Here is a 23,384-nt window from a genome sequence, read left to right as displayed (position 1 = left end):
GGCTGACATGCAAAGGAAAATAACTACAGCCAAGGAAGGACATTTGAACTAGCATATTCCTGCTTTTAAATTATATAATTGAAAATGTATCTTGAGCCATGTCAAAAAAGTGGTGATGTGGGTGTTCTTGCAGTTCTCTGAGCATCAAAGCTCTAAAGGGTGTTCCTGGCATCCAGAATAGTTCTTTTGTTTTTCCAGCTGGGAAGAAGTGATAAGATTTTTAATGGAGATGTGCTTCTGGGCTGATAGCTACTCCTTTTGGCTGTTTGCTTTCACTTGATGAATGGTCTGAGAGAGAGAGGGTTGTGGGATGTGTCCTTTATCCTGTGAACTAGAAGCCAAATAGGAAAGCCATTCAGAGGTTTGTGGATTTAGGAATGGTACAGAAAGACTGAGATGTCAAAGCTCTAACAGCCTTTGTTCTACTGATTTCAAACAAAAAATAGTAAAACACAGTACAGAAAAAAATAAATTTTTCTGTGATCCATCCATGGTAAGCTGCAAACTGGAGTCCAGAGGCTTTAGTCTGTTATGGCTAAAGGAGGTGGGTGCAGGAGATGCTTAGAGTGAAGTTGGGACTAGAGAGTTCAGCTCACAGAAAAAGCCTCACACAGTAAGTGGGTTTTAGCAGGCTTTAATAGTCATGCATATGACACATCCTGTGGTGCAAAATACAGCTGAACTCTGAATAGGGGCATTTCTTTAGTATTCTGCTTTGTGCTAATGGAAATCCCAGATTTCTGGGGAGGCTTCAAACCAGACCCTACAAGCAAACTCTGGGCTTTATTGTGAGATACGTTTTTGAAATGCAGAATCAAATTTATCAGGTCCATACTTGTCAACTCAGAAATTGAATTACACCAAATGGACTTACTCTTTCAATAATGTAACAAAAGATAAGGCTCGTGACTACTTACCCCTTAAGTTATTCAACTAAATAAGTCTAAGACAATAGACAGTCAAAAAGTAAGACTTCCCACCAAGTGCCAATATTTTAGATTAATTCAGGACAGAGAGAAAAAGCAGCCTGTGGTATTCTCTACAGGAAATTTAGAAGAGAGAACTAAATGTTCTTTTTGTCAGACGCTGCAAAGAAAAGTTAACTACAGCAGACCACTGATTTATGCAATCAAAAATGTTGCTGCACTGTGTGCAGAGCTATTAAGGAGAGAAAATACCAAGTTAGGAACAAGTAAAAACTCTCTGCAAACTCTTCCTTTCACTCCTGCTTTCTGAGCATCAAATTATGGCTGCAGGAACTATTAATATCTAGTATTTTTGGTCTATTTTGCTGTGTTTTAACAATGGGACCAGAACATCTGTAATTTCTATGACGGAGGAAAACACTGACAATTTTCTTCTCTGGCCCCAGCAGGACCTGGAGCAGTTTATTCTACCCTGGCAACCAAGCCCAGTATAACAGAGATGCTGGCAGAGAGGTTGTGCTGCTGCTGACCATGGAAAGGGTGTCAGGGGACTCTCCACCATTAAAACTGGAAGCCCTGGGGGAGAATGACTTTGCATGTTTCCCTGTTCCTAAAGGCCAAAACACAAACCATCTCGCTTTACCTAAGCAAGAACCTTGTCTCAAGCACAGGAAGCAGAAACATCAACTGCCTGTACAGAGTGTTGGAGACAGCACCCAAAGTGGGGCAGTGCAGTATGCTGGGATGGCACTCAGAGTGATGGCCCTCAGCCACAACAAGAAAAATTTGGCTGTGACTTGAGGGTCACAGCTGGGCCACCTTTGAGCTCTGCTTCCCACCTTGGTCTGGGCTTGCAGGGGCGGTGGTGGGGCTGCCCTGTGCTGCGGCTTTAAGGCTCTGCCAGGCAGCGGCTCCTCCAGCCAGGAGCACCAGGCAGTGATGCTCTGCTCCACAGCACTCGCAGCTCTCTGCTTAATAACGTTTGGCTGCTGCTGAGACGCCTGAGCAGCGAGCTCCAAGCTGCCTTCCAGCTCAGCAGAGTCCCACCTGCACCATGGCAGCAGCGCCGGGCTCCCCTGCGCTCAGAGCTGCCAAGTCCTGCAAGAAACAGCGCACGGTGAAGAGGCAAACTGGCATCTACACCTACCAGGAGCCACCCCACAGGTAAGGGATCACCCCTGCTTTACCTGGCACAGCACTGGGATCTTGTCTTTTCACTTTCATGCAGACAGAGTGTGTGTCAGACTGGAGAAGGTAGTCTGTTTTGAGTAACAATGTGGTAGCATGGAAATGAGCATGAGAAAAATAATTTTCTGTATTTTAAGATCTATTTCAAACATCCTTGGGTTTTTTTATTTTGTCAAGGTCACATTTCGTACTGAAATATAAACACTATACATAAAGCAAAGTAACTCCAAAGACTTCAGGGTATAACATGGTTAGAAGTCTGTTATTCTTTTCCTATGAAATTAAAAATTTCCCTTGAATGTCCCCTGTGACTGAAGGGACAGGACTGCAGACCAGTGGATTAGTGGTCTGATGAAGTATGTCCCCTAAATATTATTCTATGACATTGTTTAGGTTATGATTTATTTCTAAATGATTAAAATACTGCCTTTTCAGCAAAATTGCAGGAAACTTTACCAACAAATACATAGCAATACAATTGGGAAACTTCCTGGCTGGTGGTTGCTGCAGTACTTCAGATCCCTTCATGTCATTCAGGGAAAAGCAGTCACCCACAGGTTTTTAGACCTAAGCCTCTGTAAGAATGAATGTTGCTGCTGCTTCATAGACCAACAGGGGATTGCAAGAGCTGTAGCTTAGCAAATGTGGTGACAGCATCAGAACAGACGATTTAATAAACATCCATGGAAATCTATCAAAGCACATGAATCTTTTCACAGAAGTAATTCTGGATATGTGGGGTCCCACACCCCTGTGCCCCTCAGCAGGGAATAGGATTAAATGGTGACCACAACTGAATCACCTGCTTTCCTCATTCTAGCAATAAAATATTTTATCATTATTCAAATAAAAATAATAGGTATGATTAATAAATTAGTGTTATCTGCTTTTTCTGGAAATGTTTAGACAGCACTTAGTTCCAGAAAAAATATACAGTGAGTCTTGCTAGCATGATGTACAAGCTGAATGGCTGGAAATGCTTGGAGAAGAAAGACTGGGGTTCATGGTCAGGAGAGGGAATAATTTATGACTGACCATAAGTGACTGAGCAAGAGGTGGGGAAGGAAAGATGTATGTCCTGGAGATGGGGAAACCATCCAAACTATTAATCAACATTAGAACAATAAGGTCATGTGGGTTTCCTAGCTCCCTGTTCTTACAGTGCTGTAATAGGTTGGATCCTGTGCAATCAGCGCTCTGCTGGGAATCCGAACGGGAATCCGAACGGGAATAACTTGTCTCCTTTTTCCTCTCGTGGGGCATGGGCTGGGCTGCCAGCAACTCGGATGATGACACTGGTGAAGAGAAGGCTGAGAGCCATGACCCAGAGCAGATCTTTCAGAACATCCAGTACCAGAAGGAGATTATGTCCAATATCCGCTGCCGGCCGTGGCCGATGAGGCAGAAGCTGAGGGCGCTCAGGTAAAGGTGCCTGCACAGAGGTTTTCAGGCTCACTGACTGTCACAGTGCTTCCAGCCTCAGGAGATTTTCAGTGTAAGATGGAAGGGTTTGAGCACAGGAATGATTTAGAGCTGCTAGGGAAGTGTTCCATGAGGATGCTCTGGGATGATCTGAGGGCTGGCTGAAGGCAGCAGCCTCTGGGTGGACAGTCTGTAAGGGAAGGTGTCTCCAGCACATGCCTGTGGCTCCCTTTAGAGAGTCACAGCACAAAAGAGAGCAAGAAATCATGCCTTGGCTATTAACTACTAAAAGAGACTGTCAGCTATTCACTGGTCTAAGACTGTTGATAATGCTCCATAATATGTTTTTTAGTTAAATTGTTTCACTGTGTCCCAAAAAGGAGAACCAGCCTGCCTTCTTAAGGTAGTTACATGGTATGAGAACAGAAGCTTGTCATATCTTCAACATATGTAAATGCAGTATATTGTAGATGCAGTAAATACTGGACACTTTTAAGTTTGAAAAGTATGGTTAGTGTAGTAAAAATATCTTTTACAGTTTAGGATTTCAATTATTATAATTCCAGATTTCCAATGAAAGAGCGTGTGAGTAACTCCTTGGGCCACCTGTCTAAACTGTGTAAGGTCTTTCATTCCATGATCTCTGTGATGCTTGGGTTTGGTTGTTTTTTTTTTTTTTTTGCCCTTTTCATCTGGAATTTTCTCTCAAAACCCTGTATGGTGCTCAGATGGCAATGCAGCCATGAGGAATCCCTACCCTACCAAGAGCCCTTGTGTAATCTTGAAAGCAAAGGGAAGTTTTTCTCTCTTAGGCAGAGTCTGTGCCTTCCTGCTTTCCCATTCCTTTTGATCAGATCTTGGTGCTTCCAATCCACCTTCTGTTGAGGTCAAAGACTGTCTATGCCAGGTGAACGTGCACCTCTTTGAATCTCACAAGACAGCTACTCCATACCTGCAGAGGAGGTGTCAGTATCCAGGAGATTACCAGACTGTAAAGGGGATCTTGCTATTTTACTCATTTGGGTTCTACCATTTTAAAAGAAAGACTTTGAAACAAAAGGACAGAGAAATAAGTTAGAGGAACAGAAAACCCTCCCTGCAGTCAAATTCTCGAATGCCAAGTTCTCTCAGACAAAAGTCTGAGTGGTTTTAAAATATCAGTAAAAAGCTCAACAGTAAGAGAAAAAAAGCCCTGCCTGGATTAGGGGCTGATGGTGGGGCAGCCCATGGCTGTATTTCAGAGCATTGGAGCCCTTTGTAGCTGCTGCTTGTGCAGGGTAAGAGATGTGAGCAATGGGATCAGTGTGGAGACTGAGCCTCCCCTCTCACACAGGCAGGCCAAGGAGATCGTGCTCAAGTACGAAGGGAGGCTCACGAGGACGAGAGGATACCAGGCTGCTGGGGCAGAGGTACTTTTATTTATTATCAATTTATTGTTCCAATAGCCATTTGCACCTCTGATAAAGGGAAGTGTGTGTTTGCTAAGCACTCCTGATACTTCAGCTCAGGATTGCAGAGGGAGAAAAAAGCAGTTGAAAGCTTCTTTACTATTTTTTTCCTTTTTTTTTTTTCATTGTAGTTTTAGTAATTACATTTTTGCTGATTAATTTCATGTGTTGAGGGATGAATATCCTCCTGTTAATGCAGTATAAGCTTTCTTTTCAGACAGCCTACAAATATTGATGCCTGTGAGGGGGGTGATTAGAATAGGATAACAATAAACACGATGCAGTATCCTCTGAAGAGCTATTTCAACAAACTGAGGCCACAGTTCAATAGCTAAGTATGAAAAATGTGTCTAGATTTGGGTTTGGAAAACAATCCTACAATAGCTTATGTTAAATACATTATTAAAGAGGGGGTTTTGCTTGCATAATACTCAGAGAATTGGAATAAAATCTTAGCAAATCTATTTACACCACTGAAAATAGACACTGGCCTGAGTTTCTGGAATTTTATAATATGCAGGAAATTATATTTAATAAGCAACCAAGAGAAGACTTCTTTAGTCATCTAAGCAGTCAAGAATATTTTTGGCCTCATTACAAGTAGACTTTTAATTACTAATATATTTTAATTCAAAAAAGCAGGGTTAGGTCAGTAGATTTTATTGCATTTTATTCATGTGAACAAGTGGAGAGCTGCACATGTATCTGGTGCTCTGGGATGCTGGCCCTCAGAAGCAATGTCCACTTTCCAATATAGAAAGAGTAAGTTTTCCTTGTTCTGCCTTTGCATGTGTGGAAAATGCAGTGGAAGCAATGCTGACAAAATAAATGCCATTTTTTGCCTTTGATATGAGTGGAATTAGGACTTTAGCTAGAAAGAGAAGTGCTAAATCAGAATGTCAATAAATCAGAGACTGGGCTCAGGGCTTATTCATATAATTCTTCCTATACAAAACCAAAAGCTTTTATCTTAGTGTTCACAGTGAATAAAAGTTTGTGTCTAATCTAATTGCCTCTATTGTATTTGCTTGAAGACATTCAGCACAGGGATGTAATTCAGCAGTCAATTAGTACCATTCATTACATGTAGGGGATCTGTATTCTTTTATCCTAGCACAAATTAGGGGGTATAGCCTTTACATTAGGCTAAATTCAGCAACAGCAACAGAATGAGCTGCCTTTTTTTTTGGTGTGGGGGGGCTTTTTTGTTTGTGTTTTTTTTAACTGGAAGAGATTTTTTTCCCCACATATTTTCTTAGAAAATAGCATGGTGACCAAGGAGACAAAAATTGTAGCAGAGCAAAACAAGCACTACATAATCAAAATTAAGAATTCAGTGGCTGAACATGTGCTAAGAACAAAATGCAGCTACTAGGTGTATATGTATTTACATAAGTTTTTTTTTAATTTGCAAAATATATACTGTTCATGATTGGACAATCCACTCATGGCATTATTCAGGAAAATTTACGTTAAAATGCATTTTTACTCTCTTGACACTGAAAGTATTTTCTTTTTTTTTCAATTCAATTATTTTACACTTTGTAGTTGTTTGTTTGTTTGTTTGTTTTTCCCCAGTTACAGCCAGATGCCCATACTGTGGGTTCTAGGAGTGTAAATTATACATTCATGCACACAATAGGGAAGAAAAGAGATTATAGCTATGAAATGATAATTTTAGCAAGTTTTACTTCACTGTGGACACATTGGTATTCTTTATAAATCTGTAGTGCAGCTGGCACCAGGTGCTTGAGTCCTTTCTCGGCCCTGTGAACCCTGTTTTCAACTGAAAGTTGCAATCCCAGCAATTCCCATGCAGTTCCCAGCATCTACCATTTCTTTAACTAAAATACTTCCCATTCATGCAATTAAATGCCCATATCTTCATAGATATTAACTTTGGCCAAAAAGACTAATTTTTAAAAAATATTATTCAGTAATTAAAATGTTATTTACTCCTCTATAATTTTAGGAGATTAAATTACAAGATAGGATATTGACACTGCTATTAAAAAAGGCCTAAAATAGAGGTGGGATTTTAATATCTAGCTGTACTAAAAATTTATAATGCCTGGAATACAATTTTTTTTTTTCCTGTTGCTACTGTAAAGTTATGGCTCTTAACTCAACAACTCAAAAATTGCTCTCACTTTTGCACAGGTGGATTTTACTTTTTCTCTCACGTGTGTCCAGGAAGATCCTCTGACAGTGCAAAAAATGGAGGTTGAATAAAGACTCTACAAAATATAACCACAGGATTTCTGCAGGGGGTGGCTGCAATATATAGAGCTGAGAATACAGCAGTCAAATTTGCTGCTGTTAAATTAAAAAGGCTTATTTTTCCTTTAAGAGAATTTCCTCTGAGGCATCATGCTCCTAATAAGACCTTAGTCATCAATGTTTGTAACGTGTACATCATGTTTGTAAGACATGAGCAAAATACTCAGCACCTCATTTTTTTTTAGTGTGGAGAGGTGTCATATTTCTCTGCTTTTTTCTCAGCTTTGGAGGAAGTTTATTCGACTTGCATATAATTTTGTGGTAATCTTCATTCCTTGGGAAATGAGAATAAAGAAAATCGAGAGTAAGTATAAAGATTTAATGGTATTAGTAAAACTCCTTCTAAAATGCTGAGCCTTATGGTGTATTTTTTAATGTATTGAATTAAATAATATTTGGGAGGGAGCTAAATGTGTATTTTCAGCAGTGAATTCTTTATTTAAAACTTTGCTTTTTCACTTTTCCTGGTGCCTCAGAGACTGCACAGTTCTCATTGATGGTCTTAATTGAGGGGCAACTTTTGGGTCAGTTTTTTCCCTTTGGGATTCTGAAAATGAAAAAATTCTCTAGTTTGCTGAGTGCCCTCCATAAGAGAGGTTTTTCTTTCTGATCTGTTACTGAAATACTTCATGGATAAATGATACAAGCTTTCATGGACTGAGCAGGTCAGGTAACTGGTTTTTGTGGTTTAAGGTCATTTTGGGTCTGGAGTTGCCTCTTACTTCATCTTCCTGAGATGGCTATTTGGAATCAATATTGTCCTTACCATAATGACAGGAGCATTTGTAGTCCTACCAGAGGTAAGAACACACTGTTAATATTTACAGAGAAACACTGACTGTTGCACTTTCCTTTCTCAATGGAACAAACACCACTCTTAAAATCATGCATCAGTTTTAAATGTACGCTTTAAAATGAATTATTTAAAGTAAATTCCCCTACTAAGAGGTTTTTCTCTGCCAAATGTTAACACATTTTTTCTATTAGTGTTAGAGATGGTATTTTGTCAACATGGTACTAATGCTTTTAGAGAATATGTTTTTATCTGATTACCAAAATAAAGAACCCATTCTTAAAAGACATAGTGGGTGTTGAATACATTCAAGTCCCATTAGTGTCATTTACAGGGAAAAAAACAGAGCATCCCTCTCCAGACTCTGGATTATTATTCATTAGAAAGCATTTCCTGCAAGTTCTGAACAGCCACGACTTTTTTTTTAATTCTTGCATACAAGTAAGGCAATTTGTTAACTTTGTTAAATTATTCATAAACATTATTTTGCCTCACCTACCCTGTACTTTAATAATGTTATCAGAAAACATGGGAATACCTGATTTTATTTTCATTGAGCAAAATAAAAAACAAATACCCCTCAAACAAATAAAAAGTAGACTGGGAAAAAAACCCAAAACATATTCACATTCATTTTTTAATTTTTAAAGAAAAGTAAATTTAATCCTGAACAATCATTTTGAGATCAAACACTGCCCCATTTAATTTAAAAATGCTCACATTGAAAGCATGGCTTTTAAAGCTGGCACAGTGCTGACACAGTACTTGCTACCCTGGGAATACCACCCACGTGAGCAGCTCTTGATGGGTTCCAATGTGCAGCCCTGGCTCAGATGGGCTTGGGAAGCTCCTGAGACCTCCTCTCCTTTCCCCATCTCCTGAGACCTCCTCTCCTTTCCCCATCTCCTGAGACCTCCTCTCCTTTCCCCATCTCCTGAGACCTCCTCTCCTTTCCCCATCTCCTGAGACCTCCTCTCCTTTCCCCATCTCCTGAGACCTCCTCTCCTTTCCCCATCTCCTGACACCTCCTCTCCTTTCCCCATCTCCTGACACCTCCTCTCTCTCCCGCAGCTCCTGGCTGGAGCCCCGTTCGGCAGCACGCTCAGCAAGACCATTCCCAAGGAGCACATTGCATCTGCTCAGGACCTGGACACCATCTGGTCACTAGGGGCAAGACTCAAACCACTCCTTATTATTTGCTGTCGCTGTTCTGTTGCAATTGTTGGTTACTGCTCTCACTGACGGGCTCTGGTCTTTGCAGGGCTACCTCCAGTACTCTGTTCTGTTTTATGGCTATTATGGTCGTGACAGGAAGATTGGGAAGGCTGGATACCGGCTGCCTCTTGCCTACTTCCTTGTTGGAATGGCTGTGTTTGCTTACAGCTTCATCATTCTCCTAAAAAAGTAAGATGGCCCATTTACTGCTGTTCATAAACTTGTGTGTTCAGGCAATCAGCAATGGTATTCACTCCACTTCCTCTGTATTTTTTCTGTGTTGTTCTATTAACATGCTCACCTCTGCTAGTATCATGGAGGCAGACTGAGCTCAGCTCTACACTGCCCTTTATCTTGTTTTAATGTTCACTCTCTGTTCCATTTCCCAGCCTATAAAAAGAGGGCAGCACAGATCATCTGCATACTTTGTGCAGTTTAAGGCCCAACACCCATGGAAGTCCTTTCCCCTCTTTTCTGTTACAAATAAAGCTATCACAGAAATTTATATTGGAAGGAGTAATGCTTTCAGCATTATTAATATTCCCCTCTATTGATATACAAATATAAAGCTTCCATCCTAAATGTAATATCATTCGCATTTCTTTAGTGGGTACGTGGCATCACCTTGGAAGCTGAATTTCTTTGCTGTGGAAGGGACAGGAGTACGAGTTATTTAGCAGAGAAAGCAAGACTGCCTGTGCTGACCATAAATCCAGGGATGAGCAATGCTTGGAGAAGGGGCAAGGTCACTCTATCCTCTCCTGATTTGCTTTCTCTTTCCTTCTGGATACCTATTTATCTGGCACAGCGCAGTCCAGGGATGTTTCCAGTGCTGTCTTTAATAGCTCTCAGTTTTGATGTTAAACCTTCCCTTTTCATTTATTTTTAATCTACCTGCTGGTTTGTGCCAAGGGTCACTGGTATATTTGACACTGATCTACATATCTGCAATTTCTAGATATGATCAGCTCCTCTCCTTCTGGCTTAGCTCAGTGATTCTCTGCTTAGCTGTATACAGCTTCCCTTTAACACTGTCCTTTCAGATGCCCTTTATTTCATAATCTATTAATCTTCATTTAATTTCCTGTGTTTTGCAATATTCTGCCATCTTGCTCACCTGACATGAGTAGGAGGGGTTTTCTTCCTTTTTTAAAGGTCTGTAAAATGGCACTGGGTTTCTATTTGACAATAACATACATTTTGAGGGTTAAAACAGTACAGCAAACAAACAGATCTTGTGCACAATTGCTAGTTATGTCAGACTAGATTTAATTCCTGTAGCAGCGATCATAGTGATGGTATATTCCAGCAGGAACTTACCTAGAGGCTGTAAAACTGAAATAGCTGTAAGCCCACAGTTCTAGTGAGATTTATGTCCTTTATTTGTCAGTTATAAAGACTGTAAATATTGAAATGCCCTTCCACAGTGAGTCATTTCTCTCTAGATGTAAAGTCAAGTTCAGGAGCTGCACCTCACCCTGTTTTATGTTCCTCAGAAAGCTGCCAGCAGTGATACTAATTTCAGTGATACTAATTACCTTTGGTAGCTCTAAATGTATAAACATCTGAAAACCATGAACCAAACCAGTGACTTCCTTCATTACCATCTTCACACACCAGAAGCAGTTAAATACCTGTTAATTTTTTTTACAGAATGGCAAAGAACTCAAGAATGAGTTTAGCAAGTGCCTCTGATGAAAATTACACTTTCTGCTGGAGACTGTTCTGTGCTTGGGACTATTTGATAGGAAACCCTGAGGCTGCAGAGAGCAAAGCTGCTGCCATAGTCAACAGCATCAGGGTGAGCAACTGACCTTCAAATTATTTCAAGTTGATTTACTTGTTAATCTGTAAGCCATGTAAGTGTTTCCTCTCATCCCCTTGCACTTCCTATTGCTTTTTGTATCTATTTACAGATCTATTTGCCTAGAGGAGGGCTAGGATCACATCTGTGTGGTATTACAGGCACATCATATTTGCTGACATCCTGGCAAGGCCACTGTGTCCTTCCTTGGGAGAGTTTTATTTAATGCTCCTGTATGTGTGACAAGAAGTTAGATAACTAGAAACAAATCTGCTAGTGATGAAATTTCATTGAGTGTTGGAATCAAATTTGTGTTAACAATTGATTTGGCAGGAAAATAACCAAATTTATAGAATGTATAATTGTTTTTATGCAAAGGAAGTGTTTTATGCCTCAAGGAATCCATGTACAACAGCTCATATTTTACAAGATGCTTTTTTACATGATAGTAAGTTTTATATCTCTCTTTGGTTTAAAACTTTCTGCACACAATTTATTGTTCTTTCTTCTTTATTTTATCAGCTATTAATTAGGCTCCCCAGGGAAAAGGTCATGGCATCAAGCCTGTTGGAGTCCGAGGAGCATCTGGATGATGCTTTTAGTAAAATGGTTTAGTTTTAAGTATTCCTCTGAGTACCAGGAAGTTGGACCCAATGGCCTTTTTGGGTCCTTTCCAACTTGAGATATTCTATAATTCTATGGTTTATTTAATCTCTCCATAACAAATGGAGGCACATCTTACAGGTCTCTCAATATTAGAAAATTGTTAAAAATACAGATGTTTGCATCTAGAATTTAAGAGTATATGTGGTTTTATCAAAAGTAATTTATTTCCCAAACTTGGTGTATTCCCACTATCATTGAACAAAAATTACTTCAAATTGTGCCAAGGGTAAATGAATAACCTATGATATTTATTTATTCCAGTGACTGAGGATAACTTTTGACAGTACTTTATTACATTAGTGACACACAGATTTTAAAGGCACACTTTCCAAAAAGTCTGGAAGTGTAACCCTCTTGTTGTATCTCCTTGAACATGCATGGCTGAAAGTGTCTGAGTATCTGATTACTGTGTATTTGTTTCCAGAAATCTCCATCACTCTTTAATATCACATATCAGTGCTACAAATCAATGAGGACAGTGGTGTTTATCTGCTTGCACCTCCAGGATGTGATGGTTTTTTATTAGTATACTTTAATTTCTGTGAAAGATACGTGCATTATTTTTGCTGAACTTTATTAAAATGGTAATGCTGTGTTTTTTTCAAGGAAGCTATATTGGAAGAGCAGGAAAAGAAGAAAAGCAAAAACTTGTATGTATATAAGATAAGAGATACTTTTCAAAGCACTGTTTCAATGCAGATATCAGTGCTAATCTGCTTGTCCTGTACTTCTAAACCCTGTTAAAAATGACCCCTGGTGTCATACAAGTCATCTGCTGTATTGGTTGTATCTTCCTATTTCTCCTAGGGCAGTGACCATAAGCTTAAGAATTATTGCAAACATCCTCGTGCTTCTCTCCCTTGCGGGAAGTATTTACATCATCTACTTTGTCGTGGATCGATCCCAAAGGTTAGAGCGCACCAAAAAGGAACTGACTCTTTGGGAAAAAAATGAGGTACACTGTCTTTATGCCACCTCTCTGTTGGAAGCAGGGTTGCTGTCTGGGGTCTTTCTGCAGCAATATTGTGCACAGAGGTGTGAATAGCAAGAGGTGAGCCAGGAGGATTGAGTGGGCAGACCAGGATCTGCCTTGGCACACTTGCTCCCTCAGCTCTGCAGCCAGGTGTTAGCGCAGCTGAACTGGGCAGAGGGAGTGCAAGTGCTCATTTCACAGACACCGCAGTTCTAGCAGGTCCCTATTTTGTGAGCACCAAGCTTAATCTCTCCTGTCACTCATAAACCTACTTTTACACCCAGAACTGAGCTGAGCAAACACTGGGCTGATGGACTAGAACAGAATTGACTTGGATAACAGGGACTGATTCAGTATCAGGGGACACTGAATGTTCTGTGACTATTTTCAGAGAAATGAGCGAGAGTAGGAAGTGAATAGGCATGAAGAAGCTGCTCACCCATTCAGTGGAAGATGCTAGTGTCATATTGGCTACATGTTAACTTTTAATTTGAATTAATGAAATGGAACTTTGAAGCTACAATATCTGGAGTAAAGACTCCTGAGAAGTATTCCAGATCTATAATTTTTGATCACAACTACTGTTATTAACAATATCAATAATAACTTTTTAAAGCATCATCTCCAAGAAAAGCAATCACCAAAGCAGGTGCCTCAGCAGTATTTCAATCATCCCTCAAGATTTCACAGAAGACCTTCATCAAACACCACAAAAATGCCACATGTTTCTGTTCCATAGGTCAGCGTAGTTGTGTCACTGATCACAATGATTGCACCCTCTGCTTTTGAACTTGTTGCAGCTCTGGAGATGTATCATCCAAGGACCACTCTTCGCTTCCAGCTTGCCAGGTATGGGCATTATTCAGTGTAAAAAATATGTGTAGAGAAAAGGAGGAAAGGAGAGGTGTGTTCTGGTTGATGTTTTAGTACAGCCAAACAAGAGAACGTATGAGATGTCAGTGGTTACCAATGCTGGTAACCCATGTTTTATTCTCTTTTCAGGGTTCTTGTCCTATACCTGGGAAACCTCTACAGTTTAATCATTGCTCTCCTGGATAAAGTGGACAGTATGAGTGTCACTGTAAGTTTAACTTGTTTTCTGATGTGTAAAGTTAGTAGACTTCACAGATAGAATTCTTTTTATTGTGAAGTATATGAAGTCAGATGAAAATCTGTTAGAAATTGATTAAAATATTATGGTTTGATAAGACTGTAGAGTTAAGTTTAGATAGTAATGTGTATTCACAACTACTTATTGAGTCTTTTAAATTAGTCTTTAAGGGTAACTGGATCTATGTAATTGCTGATGTAACGAGATAGATTTCTGTGCATTGCTGAACTATTTAAAAAAACCAACCTCATCACTGTAGGTCAAATTTTTCCACCTACCTAAATTAGCTTTAAGTCCTGCCCCTTGGTGTTCCATCTGACTCTGCCCATTGGCAGCTGTTTAACAGTTGCCTAACTGCTGCTTGGAAATATATGAAGAAATGTCTGTGTGTGTGTGTGCTGTAGAAGGTGCAGACATCTGCACCTAGGTACAGTTAAAAAGTAGCTTTTGGGACATTTATTATTTCAGGACTCTGATGTGAACAACAATGCAAGTAATTCTACCACCTCCTTAGCAACCAACGCTCTTTCTAAGGATGACAATTTAACCATTCCCAAAGTACAAATTAAGAGAAATGGCTTTGTCACATCAGAAGAGCATCGCACCCAAGGCCTGACAGTCTCAGACTCAGTGGTTAACCAAACAATTTCCTTTAACACCCAGAACCCACAGGATCAGTGCTGGGAGACATATGTTGGTCAAGTATGTAATTGTTTTATTGTCATCAACTTACTCCACTTAATCCACCTTTGACAAAAAATTAAAATGTTGTGCTGTGTTAAATTTTAGAACTTTTCTTTGTATAAATTGCAGAATTTAGCTAAGGATGATGTAGGAAGAGTAAAAACTGTGCAAAGTGCTATGGCCACAGATATGAGCTTTGGGTTTTTTGCAGTATCTACAGTATGATTAGTGCTGTTCAGATGCTCTTTTGACAGGCTTTGGTCTCTGTCTTCAGCTCTGTACAGATCTGTGATATGGATCCTATTTTAACAGGGTACATCCTTCTAACCCTTACAGAGAAACAATATCATAACAACATGAGCAGTAACATGCACTCTGTGCAGATTCAGATTGCTGCCTCAAGAGATGCAGACCTGAAACAAGCATGAGATTGTGCTCTTGGTCAGCTGTACAATATCAGAAGTCTCTATTCATTCTGCCTCAATAAACCTCTAAGCAATCAAGTGCTCTTCAGTTTTTCAGAGGGAGAGAGAACAACAACAACAAAGGGTTTCAAAATCCCATCAGTTTGTAGGAATGGGGACAGCTGGATGGCAGTGCCATGTTCCCATATTTGGGGTGCAGAAAATCTGCAGATTTAATATGACACCTTTTGCTTCCCTACATGTGAAGGGAACATTACTTGTGACTTCCAGGGGGACTAATACATTCAGAGAGAAATTTTAACCACAAAAATGCAGATGTCACTGATCCATTTGAGTCTGTGGTCTCTGGCAGTATCACTCATCTAGGCCACTGGATTAAGAACTATGTTAGTGGGCTTCTGATTTTCTGAGCTTCTTGTTCCAGAATGAGGAATACTAAAGGTCTTGTTTCAGAGGAAAAGACCTCTTTGAGCTTTATTAGCCTGACTTGTATTCTTGCATATCCCTTTTGCACAATCTCATAGAAAATAGAGGGTTTGAATATTTGACTTTTTTCTCCAGAATGGCCGAGAGATGTATAGTACTGAATTCTTCCTATTTTAATTGTATCTTTTTAAAGCTCAATTAAATATAGGATAACCACATCATTTTGTAAGCACTAAACAACTATTTTTTATGCCTTAATGACCCTATGACATTGGGTTGTGGGTTTATCTGAGTAATAAGGTTTTCTCATTATGAAACACTTTGCAAATATGTATTACAAGAGTCAGCTTAGTAAAAGCATGGGTGCAATAGAAAAAAAGCAACCCATTTAGCTAGATACATTTTTAGAACATTAAAAAGAAACTCATTAAAATGAAAGTTTGATACCATCATGATCAGAATTTTACTGCTGCAAGCTATAAACGGCACTCTGGAAGCTTGATTATATTTATTCTCTTTAACAGAACAAAGATAAGTAAGGAAAAAGTCAAACAGGAAAATTTTAAAAGGAAATAATTTATATATTCAATTCATATTTTGTCAGGATACCAATCTTGAGCCAGAAATACAAGTACAAATGCAAAAGAGCCATATGCAGTCCATTTTCTTTCAGAATGACTCAGTATGTGTGAACAATGTGTATTTCAGGAGATGCTCAAGCTTTCAATTATCGACATGATTTTCACAGTCGCAAGCATCCTGCTAATTGATTTTTTCCGTGGACTGTGTGTACGATATTTGAGTGATTGCTGGTGCTGGGATCTAGAAAGCAAGTTTGTAAGTACAGTCCTTATTTTATCAAGCTAAGATGTTGAAGATGGGTAAGCTTCTTCCCTCAGTAATAAATGTCCTTAAAGTCTTTCCACAGATGAAAAATTTCTTGGTAGCCCACATCTATAAAGTCACACTGAGCTTAAGTTGGAGGGTACAGGATAAATGTTGTGATTAATGTTTTTCTCAAGCCTACTCACATGGCTCTGGTGCAAAAAACTTTTGGTTTACACAAAATAACATCATAGAGCAGTTCCTAAAGTTTAAGGTGACACAGAATGCGTGTAGTTGTTCCCCATATCCTCTCTTCTGCAGCTGTAACATCTTTATCTAATGCAGACAGTGGTACAAGAAAGAGTAACCAGCAGAATACAGCCCTTTAAGGAAATTACAGTGGGTAATGCTTAGCAAGAAGCTGTTGGCATGAAAGGCTGTGGACTATTCTTTGTCCTTAAAGATGTGAAGTAAACTAGAGAGGAATAAATTAATTTAATCTATGGCTGCAGAGTAGGTTTTGCTGTGTTCCCACAGCCTGCCACCAGCTGGTATTTGATCTGGATGTTTCAGGCTATGTACTGTCTGCAAACAGATTCAGTCAAATGAGTCTAATAAATGGTCTGAAAACAAGATTAAGACAAAAGTTTTAATCTTACACTGTGTTTCTTGTAGCCAGAATATGGAGAATTCAAAATTGCAGAGAATGTATTGCATTTGGTTTACAACCAAGGAATGATCTGGTATGTAGTCCCAACGAGTTTTTTCTTGTCTTGTGTTGACTGATTGCTAGTCAGTCTGATGATTTAAATGAAACCTCTATTTAAGTAGGATATTGACAGTGTATTCTTTTATATTAAGAGATCATTTGTTAATAGTGAGCTGTTAATCTGTTTACCTGGTGTGGGGTTTAGTCTATTCTATTGCTATCAAAATGGCTTCTGGCAACACTGAGCACTGACATGATTTTTCCAGGATGGGAGCTTTCTTTTCACCTTGCTTACCAGCATTCAATGTACTCAAGTTGATTGGACTCATGTACCTGAGGAGCTGGGCTGTGCTGACGTGCAATGTACCACATCAGCAGGTTTTCAGAGCATCTCGGTGAGTCAAAATGAGAACCAAAGATAAGGAAAAAATCAAAAGCAGACAATGGAAATATCTTTCATCAATATGAAGAAAATTACAGGAGATTTTAGCTCTAAAAGTTGACAACCAAATTTCACACTAACATTGATAGCAAAGGTCTAAGGAAAAAAGACATAGTTACTGAGAAACTGGAGGGTTTGTGAAGCAGGATAGTAGTTGAAGATGTGCAAGAACTAGGAAATATTTCAGGGACTATTCCTAGATAGCTATTATGGCCTAACATAAATGCTTTATTTCCATACAAATCTGACAGAGCACAATAACCTGTATGTGTTAACTGTTGCAAGTCCTATTTCTTGATGTTTCTCTCTTTAAAAGCTATGCAATATCTGCTTTTGTCTGTTGAACTGCACAACAGACTTCCTCATTTTGCTTCTATCATGATGAATATCTTAATTGTTTACTCAAAATGGAGATAATTTTGGGCATCTTTAATTCTTAGTAATCAGTTATTTCTAATGTTTTTTCTTAAGATGAGTTAACTTCTGCTGCTGTTCTTTTTCGCCTCCAACACAACTGGGCAGTAAGGGCAGCTTTTGTGAAAGAGTGCAGTAACCAGTTCTCTGGCTGCCACAGTGGTATCTGGAAAGCAGTACAAATAAAATTTTGATCATTAAGAGTCTGTTTAAACCATCTCTGTTCAGACTTTCTAATTATAGCAGAATGATTTTAATCTTTCAGACATGTTGATCTTGAACTGGATAGGTAGATTCAGACTTGCACCTTTTATGTTGTCTCTGTTTTCCTCTCTGATTAGTATAATCTGAAACACGTTCCACCTTCTTGCAGATCCAATAATTTCTACTTGGCCATGTTGCTGTTTATGTTGTTCTTGTGCATGTTACCGACAATTTTTGCTATTGCCCGATATAAGCCATCCTTAAGCTGCGGCCCCTTCAGGTAAGGTATAATGGACCAACGAAAATTACAAAGATTTTATTTCCCCCTCCTGCAATAAACTTATCGTGTTTAATAATATGCAAATTACAGATGTAAATTCAAAACAAATTGATAGGACAATGCTTTTCTGCCACCAGTATTTTACATTTTAAGGTTTAATAAGGTGAATAGGTCAAAGTTCTGAGTTGATTTGCTTTATATACATAATTTAGTTAGTTTATATTTATATAAGGTAATATGCCACTGACCAATCTCCCAAACATCACTGTCTTGTGTCTCCCTTCAAGCATCCTCCAAGCTTGTTTATTATTCAGTGCAACACTGCTTAACAGATATACTCAGCATTCATTACAACCTAATTTTACCTTTTTTCCCTCACACACCTTCTATAGTGGTCAAGAAAAAATATATGACATTGTTTCTGAAACGATTCAAAATGATTTTCCCACATGGTTCAACACAGTGATTACTTACATCAGCAGTCCTGTGGTTGTCCTCCCTGCACTACTACTGTTATTGTAAGTACTTTGGCTTTTGTAGGCAGGCTAAATTGATTGTATTAATACTGGCCTTATCTCTGGAGAGTCAAATGTGGATACTGAGGAACAAACACCACATTGTTGTAGTTTCATTAAGTATAACTGAAAAAACAATTCCAACACCTCACTGAATGTGTGGTATATGGACCAGAAAGGAATTAAAGTATATTAAAAAGACTGTCAAAAGGAATTTCTCATTCTGGGTTATTTTGTTAGAGCAAGTTCACTGTATTGTGTCAAGGCTTGCACTGCTGATGGTTCCAGGAAGTTTAAGAACCCTTTTCCCTCTTAAGAGTTCCTCAGAAATAAATTTTCCATTTCTTCATGGTCATTAGTTCAGTTTATGACAGTGAACAGGGTTCAGGCTGTCGTTTAAAGAAGCTACTCAGTCATCCTGATTTATGACAAGTTAAATCAATTATGATGCTCTGCTATTAAGTGTTAATGTAATATAACTGGCTGCAGACCCTCCAGTAGAAGTCTTTTCTCACTTGGGTTATAAATAATTGTTCACAGTTGGGAAATAGTATTGATTTTGAGCTGTTTGTAATTCACTTTGCTACTCTGAAAAGTTCTATTTTGTTTTGCTTGTACCTTTGTACCTCTTTTTTCCTATGTAAACTGCAAACAAAGGCAGAGTTTGTCCCACTGGTGGCTTTGCAAATCAGAAAGACCAAAGCAACATTTCCTATTTGCAAACTTTTCCTCTGAGGTTCCAGCCATGTAATATTTACAAATTTAACTATTCATACTGATTGCTTCAAACTGACAGCTAAGCACGTATGTAATTGTTTGTGGTATGAAGTCTAGCTATAAGACTTTGTCTGAAAGCCAGTGCAATCCATTATGTCAGGCCATAATCTGCCAGGATCTGATCTCATCTGTGCCAGGGTAAACAAGGTGTTCTGTCAGCCAGCCAACAAAATTGCATTGGTATGGTTGTGCAAACTCCGCTGTAACTCTGGTGTCTCTGTTCTGTAACCTTGGACTGGGAAAAAAAGACAAAACAATATCTGACAAAATGATTTGTCTAGAATTAATGAAAACAAAACAAACAAAACAAATAAAACCAACTAGAAATGCATCCCAGGTTACAAACACAATGAAAAGACCTGAAAAAAACACAGGAGAAATTAGAGCTGCTGTTAAGTCTATTTCCAGTGTTATTTCTTTCTTTAATCCATGGTTGCTTGAAAGAGGGCTGTAATCCATTATTACAGTATAAGGGAAATGCTACAGAGCAGCAGCTGAACTTGTACATCATTTTGACCTATAAACCCTCAAAAAGAAACCATCAAGAATGTCTGAAGTGACTCATATCACCCCTTTCACTCCTAGCATGCTAATCTACTACCTACAAAGTATTGCAAGATCATTAAAATTCACCAACAATCAACTAAGAATGAAGATACAAACAGTGAGTATGGTGAAAAGCACTTTTACATGTAATTTGGTGGGGTCTTCAGTAGAGTATGAGCCTAATTAAATCTCAAAAGTCACTTCTACTGTTCTGCAACAGAAAACAAATCCTGTCTTTTTCATCACTCTAATCCATAATAATTTACAAATTCTCATTCTTCTGAATGTATTTTAGGAAAGAACTGAAGATAAGAAAAAGGTGGTTCAGATGGCAGTAGGTAAGTTGGTGATGAATTTAGAAACTGAATTTAGAATGCCACTAAAGCATGTGCACATAAACCCATTTTGATTTCTCATACACATAGGGAAGTACAACTACATTTTAAAAAGTGTATTTCCCATAGAATCCTTCTTTTAGATGGTTTCTGAGCTCAGTTTGACTTAATCTTGGCAACACTGAAAGACATTGTGTGTAGTTTAAACTTGAATTCACCCAGAATCTTTGAACTGGATATTCTCCTGCTTTTATCACCACAGAGAAGAACCTGGGATGCATCTCTAATGATTCAAATAATCTCAGACTTTGCATGCAAATCAGAGGCTGGTAGGCAAAAGAAAAATTGACTTGTTGCTACTTTTGGAATCCTACAGTGCAACATTCAGTTTGTTCAGTGTCCCCAGTACTCCATCTGCTGTGTACTGTAGTATGAAGATCTACCCCTTTATCACCAAGTCTCCCCTGTGACATCAGTTTTTCTTTTCTGAATACAGGGGGTTCTGCTGGACTTGGATCCCTGACTGAAGGGGGAATTCCAGCCACTGAATTTATACAGCAGTTTCTAAATGCAGAGACCTGGAAAGTTCCTATAACAATTTCTGTTTTCTAGCCAGAATCCAAAATCTGGATGCTAATGACAAAAGACCAGAGCAAGAAACCGATATTATCAGCCAGGAGTCTTCTGTTCGGTCCTCAACACCCCGAAAGAATGGCAGCGTCTTGAACTTTGAATCTCCTGTGAGCAAAGGCACCAGAATACAAACCATTTCCCAGTCTGTGCCCCAAGCTGTGCCATCATCTGATGTTGTGAGACCTGCCAACACAACTCCCACAACTTCGACCTCTTTAACACCAGCTCCCTCTGTGTCAAGTGTACAGAAACCAAGAAATGATCATATCACAAACAGGTAAGACTGCTTTGGTTTTGAAATCGTATTTATTCCAGCAGCTCCATGCCATACCTGTTTATTTACACAACATCTGTGCATTCAGACTGTCTGGAGCTGTAAGACAGCAGAGGAATTTTTTTTAAAGCAGATTCATTTACAGGTACTATTGATAGCACTGGGGACACCACATCCTTAACTTTCCCTTAACAGAGATGGGATTATAAACCTTTTGAAATGATGTAGCTGATCGAGTTTACACACAGCTCAAGCAAAGGTAAACACTAGACTTGCCCTCAGGCACATAACTAAAATAGATTGTGCAGGATACCATCTCCATGAACAAAACAAATACAGAGTGAAGAAACTCTCTGTAGAATGTCTGTGCAGCTTTAGTTGTAAGACAACCAGTCTGGTATATCAGTAGAAGGATGCTTTAAACTATTGGGGTTTTTTCCAAGTGAATAAAGAAAAATTCTCAGAACACTAAGAAAACAGAAAAGGAATATAACTTGAGAGGACCATTGTGTTACCTTTTCTTAGACAAGAATAAATACATCTCCTAATTTGTAGTTCTCAAAATAGTTCTAAAAATTTGGAACTGTGGAAATATAATAATCTCCACTTTTTCAACCTAGTCTTTGACTTCCAGAACAGTGAATTCTCTTATATGTTTCAATTTTATTAGCTGATAAGTGTGTATATAAGTATTTCCTCTCTTTTCCTTCCTTCTCAAAGATACCCAAGTGTTGTTCATAGGAGTGCAAGTGAGCTGTGCAAAACAAAGCCCTATACACCAGTGACTTTCAAAAAGCACACTGAAGATGTTCATTCTGACCCTCTCTTCAGAAAAGCCACTCGGCAGGTAAATTCGGATGCCCATGGGGCAGGGGCTCCTGTGTTTTTGGGATGTAGACCATATGCTACCAGGTATTTTCTGGTTAATGAAAACGAGTCCCGCAAAAAATCGCTCCGTTCTTCCTCCCGACTCCAAAGGCATTTCAGAAAGGAGGAATCAGGAGACATTATTGAGTTGTACCCACGCCACATCAGAAGATATGTGGTTAGAACACCACATCAGATGTATTCCCCTCATCCCAGTGAAGATGAGGATGAAGAAGAACTTGAGAGAGAATTCATGAACAGATCCCATCGTCCTCGCTCACTGTCTGACCTTCGCCCAGCACCACGGTTTTACACTGGGGATCGTGCTGACGGTCACATTCTAATGAGCAAAGATCTAGCCCGAGTACATTACAAATCCTGGGATGATGGTTTTGAGCTGGACCTGGACAGGCCTCCATATGCTTACAAGAAAGTACACCTGAATTATCTGGAGCCACGTGTGAAACAAAAATCAAAGCAAAAGCTGGAGCAATCTCTAACAGAGTCTGATTCCATTTCCATTGCATCGAGCAGTGATCCGCAGAACAGCAGCAATGACCAGTACATCCAGGTCATTCATACCAAGGACAAGTATCCAAAAGCTGGGGCAAAACTCAACAAAAAGAAATCTAAAAACAGTGTTGATCTAAGTGTGTCTGAGCCTAGTGAACTGGTGTGCTCAAATGTCTGAGGAAGTGCCTCAACCTCGCTGTGTTTTGAGCCAGTGTATGTGTGTTGTACTTTACTTTCTGTTTGATGTCTGTCAGAGTAACTGCGATGTACTTTCTGTAAGAATCACGTATGCAGCCACTCATGGTAGGAAAAGGTGTCTGTTTTACTCTTTACTGTACCTTGCTTTAATATCACAACTGATATGTCGCATATTTTAGAGAAGAAGCTTATTCCAATTTATTCCTTACTCTTAAACTGTCAGAACCCAAAATCTCTGCCTATGGGAAAATCAAAAGCCATGTACTTGGGGCACTTCAATTAAACCAGTACAAAAATACACCAGATAAGGCTCTTTTTGTCTGACACAGACAGAGCTGAAGATGCTTCCTGAATAAATTCAGCAGGGAATCAGCTTCCTGCAAACGGAGTTGCTACTTAGAGTTGATCTTGGTGTGCTTTGTTTGAATATGCTGTGTCCCAAACAAATCAGGAAGAAAGGTTAACTAGAGAGACTAGTGAGTTTCTTTAGA

The 23,384-nt window shown here is 39.1% G+C and overlaps 1 protein-coding gene across 1 annotated transcript; it reads left to right on the top strand.

Annotated features, from left to right (window-relative positions):
* The first annotated feature begins 1,980 nt into the window (after nt 1–1,980).
* TMC3 (transmembrane channel like 3) lies at nt 1,981–22,983 on the top strand. Its single transcript, XM_005521768.3, has 22 exons — nt 1,981–2,090; nt 3,393–3,536; nt 4,870–4,945; nt 7,487–7,568; nt 7,958–8,064; nt 9,129–9,227; nt 9,319–9,461; nt 10,926–11,073; nt 12,349–12,392; nt 12,550–12,697; nt 13,455–13,564; nt 13,718–13,796; nt 14,295–14,528; nt 16,070–16,198; nt 16,862–16,929; nt 17,162–17,290; nt 18,125–18,235; nt 18,628–18,753; nt 20,113–20,191; nt 20,369–20,411; nt 21,021–21,318; nt 22,036–22,983. The coding sequence occupies exons 1-22, from the start codon at nt 1,981–1,983 to the stop codon at nt 22,871–22,873; spliced, it is 3,345 nt and encodes a 1,114-aa protein (XP_005521825.2). The 3' UTR covers nt 22,874–22,983.
* The last annotated feature ends 401 nt before the right edge of the window (nt 22,984–23,384 follow it).

This window comes from Pseudopodoces humilis, chromosome 16 (genome assembly GCF_049639895.1).
Source record: "Pseudopodoces humilis isolate 2021_Gansu_Grassland_sample_001 chromosome 16, ASM4963989v1, whole genome shotgun sequence".
Taxonomy (NCBI): Eukaryota; Metazoa; Chordata; class Aves; order Passeriformes; family Paridae; genus Pseudopodoces; species Pseudopodoces humilis.
Note: the sequence above shows the minus strand (reverse complement) of the source record. Positions and strands in the feature narration are given on the sequence as shown.

Coding starts and splice junctions, on each gene's coding strand:
- TMC3 (XM_005521768.3), top strand. CDS start 1,981: ATGGCAGCAGCGCCGGGCTCCCCTGCGCTCAGAGCTGCCAAGTCCTGC. Junction 16,199..16,861: donor GGGATCTAGAAAGCAAGTTT/GTAAGTACAGTC, acceptor TGTTTCTTGTAG/CCAGAATATGGAGAATTCAA. Junction 21,319..22,035: donor AATGATCATATCACAAACAG/GTAAGACTGCTT, acceptor TCCTTCTCAAAG/ATACCCAAGTGTTGTTCATA.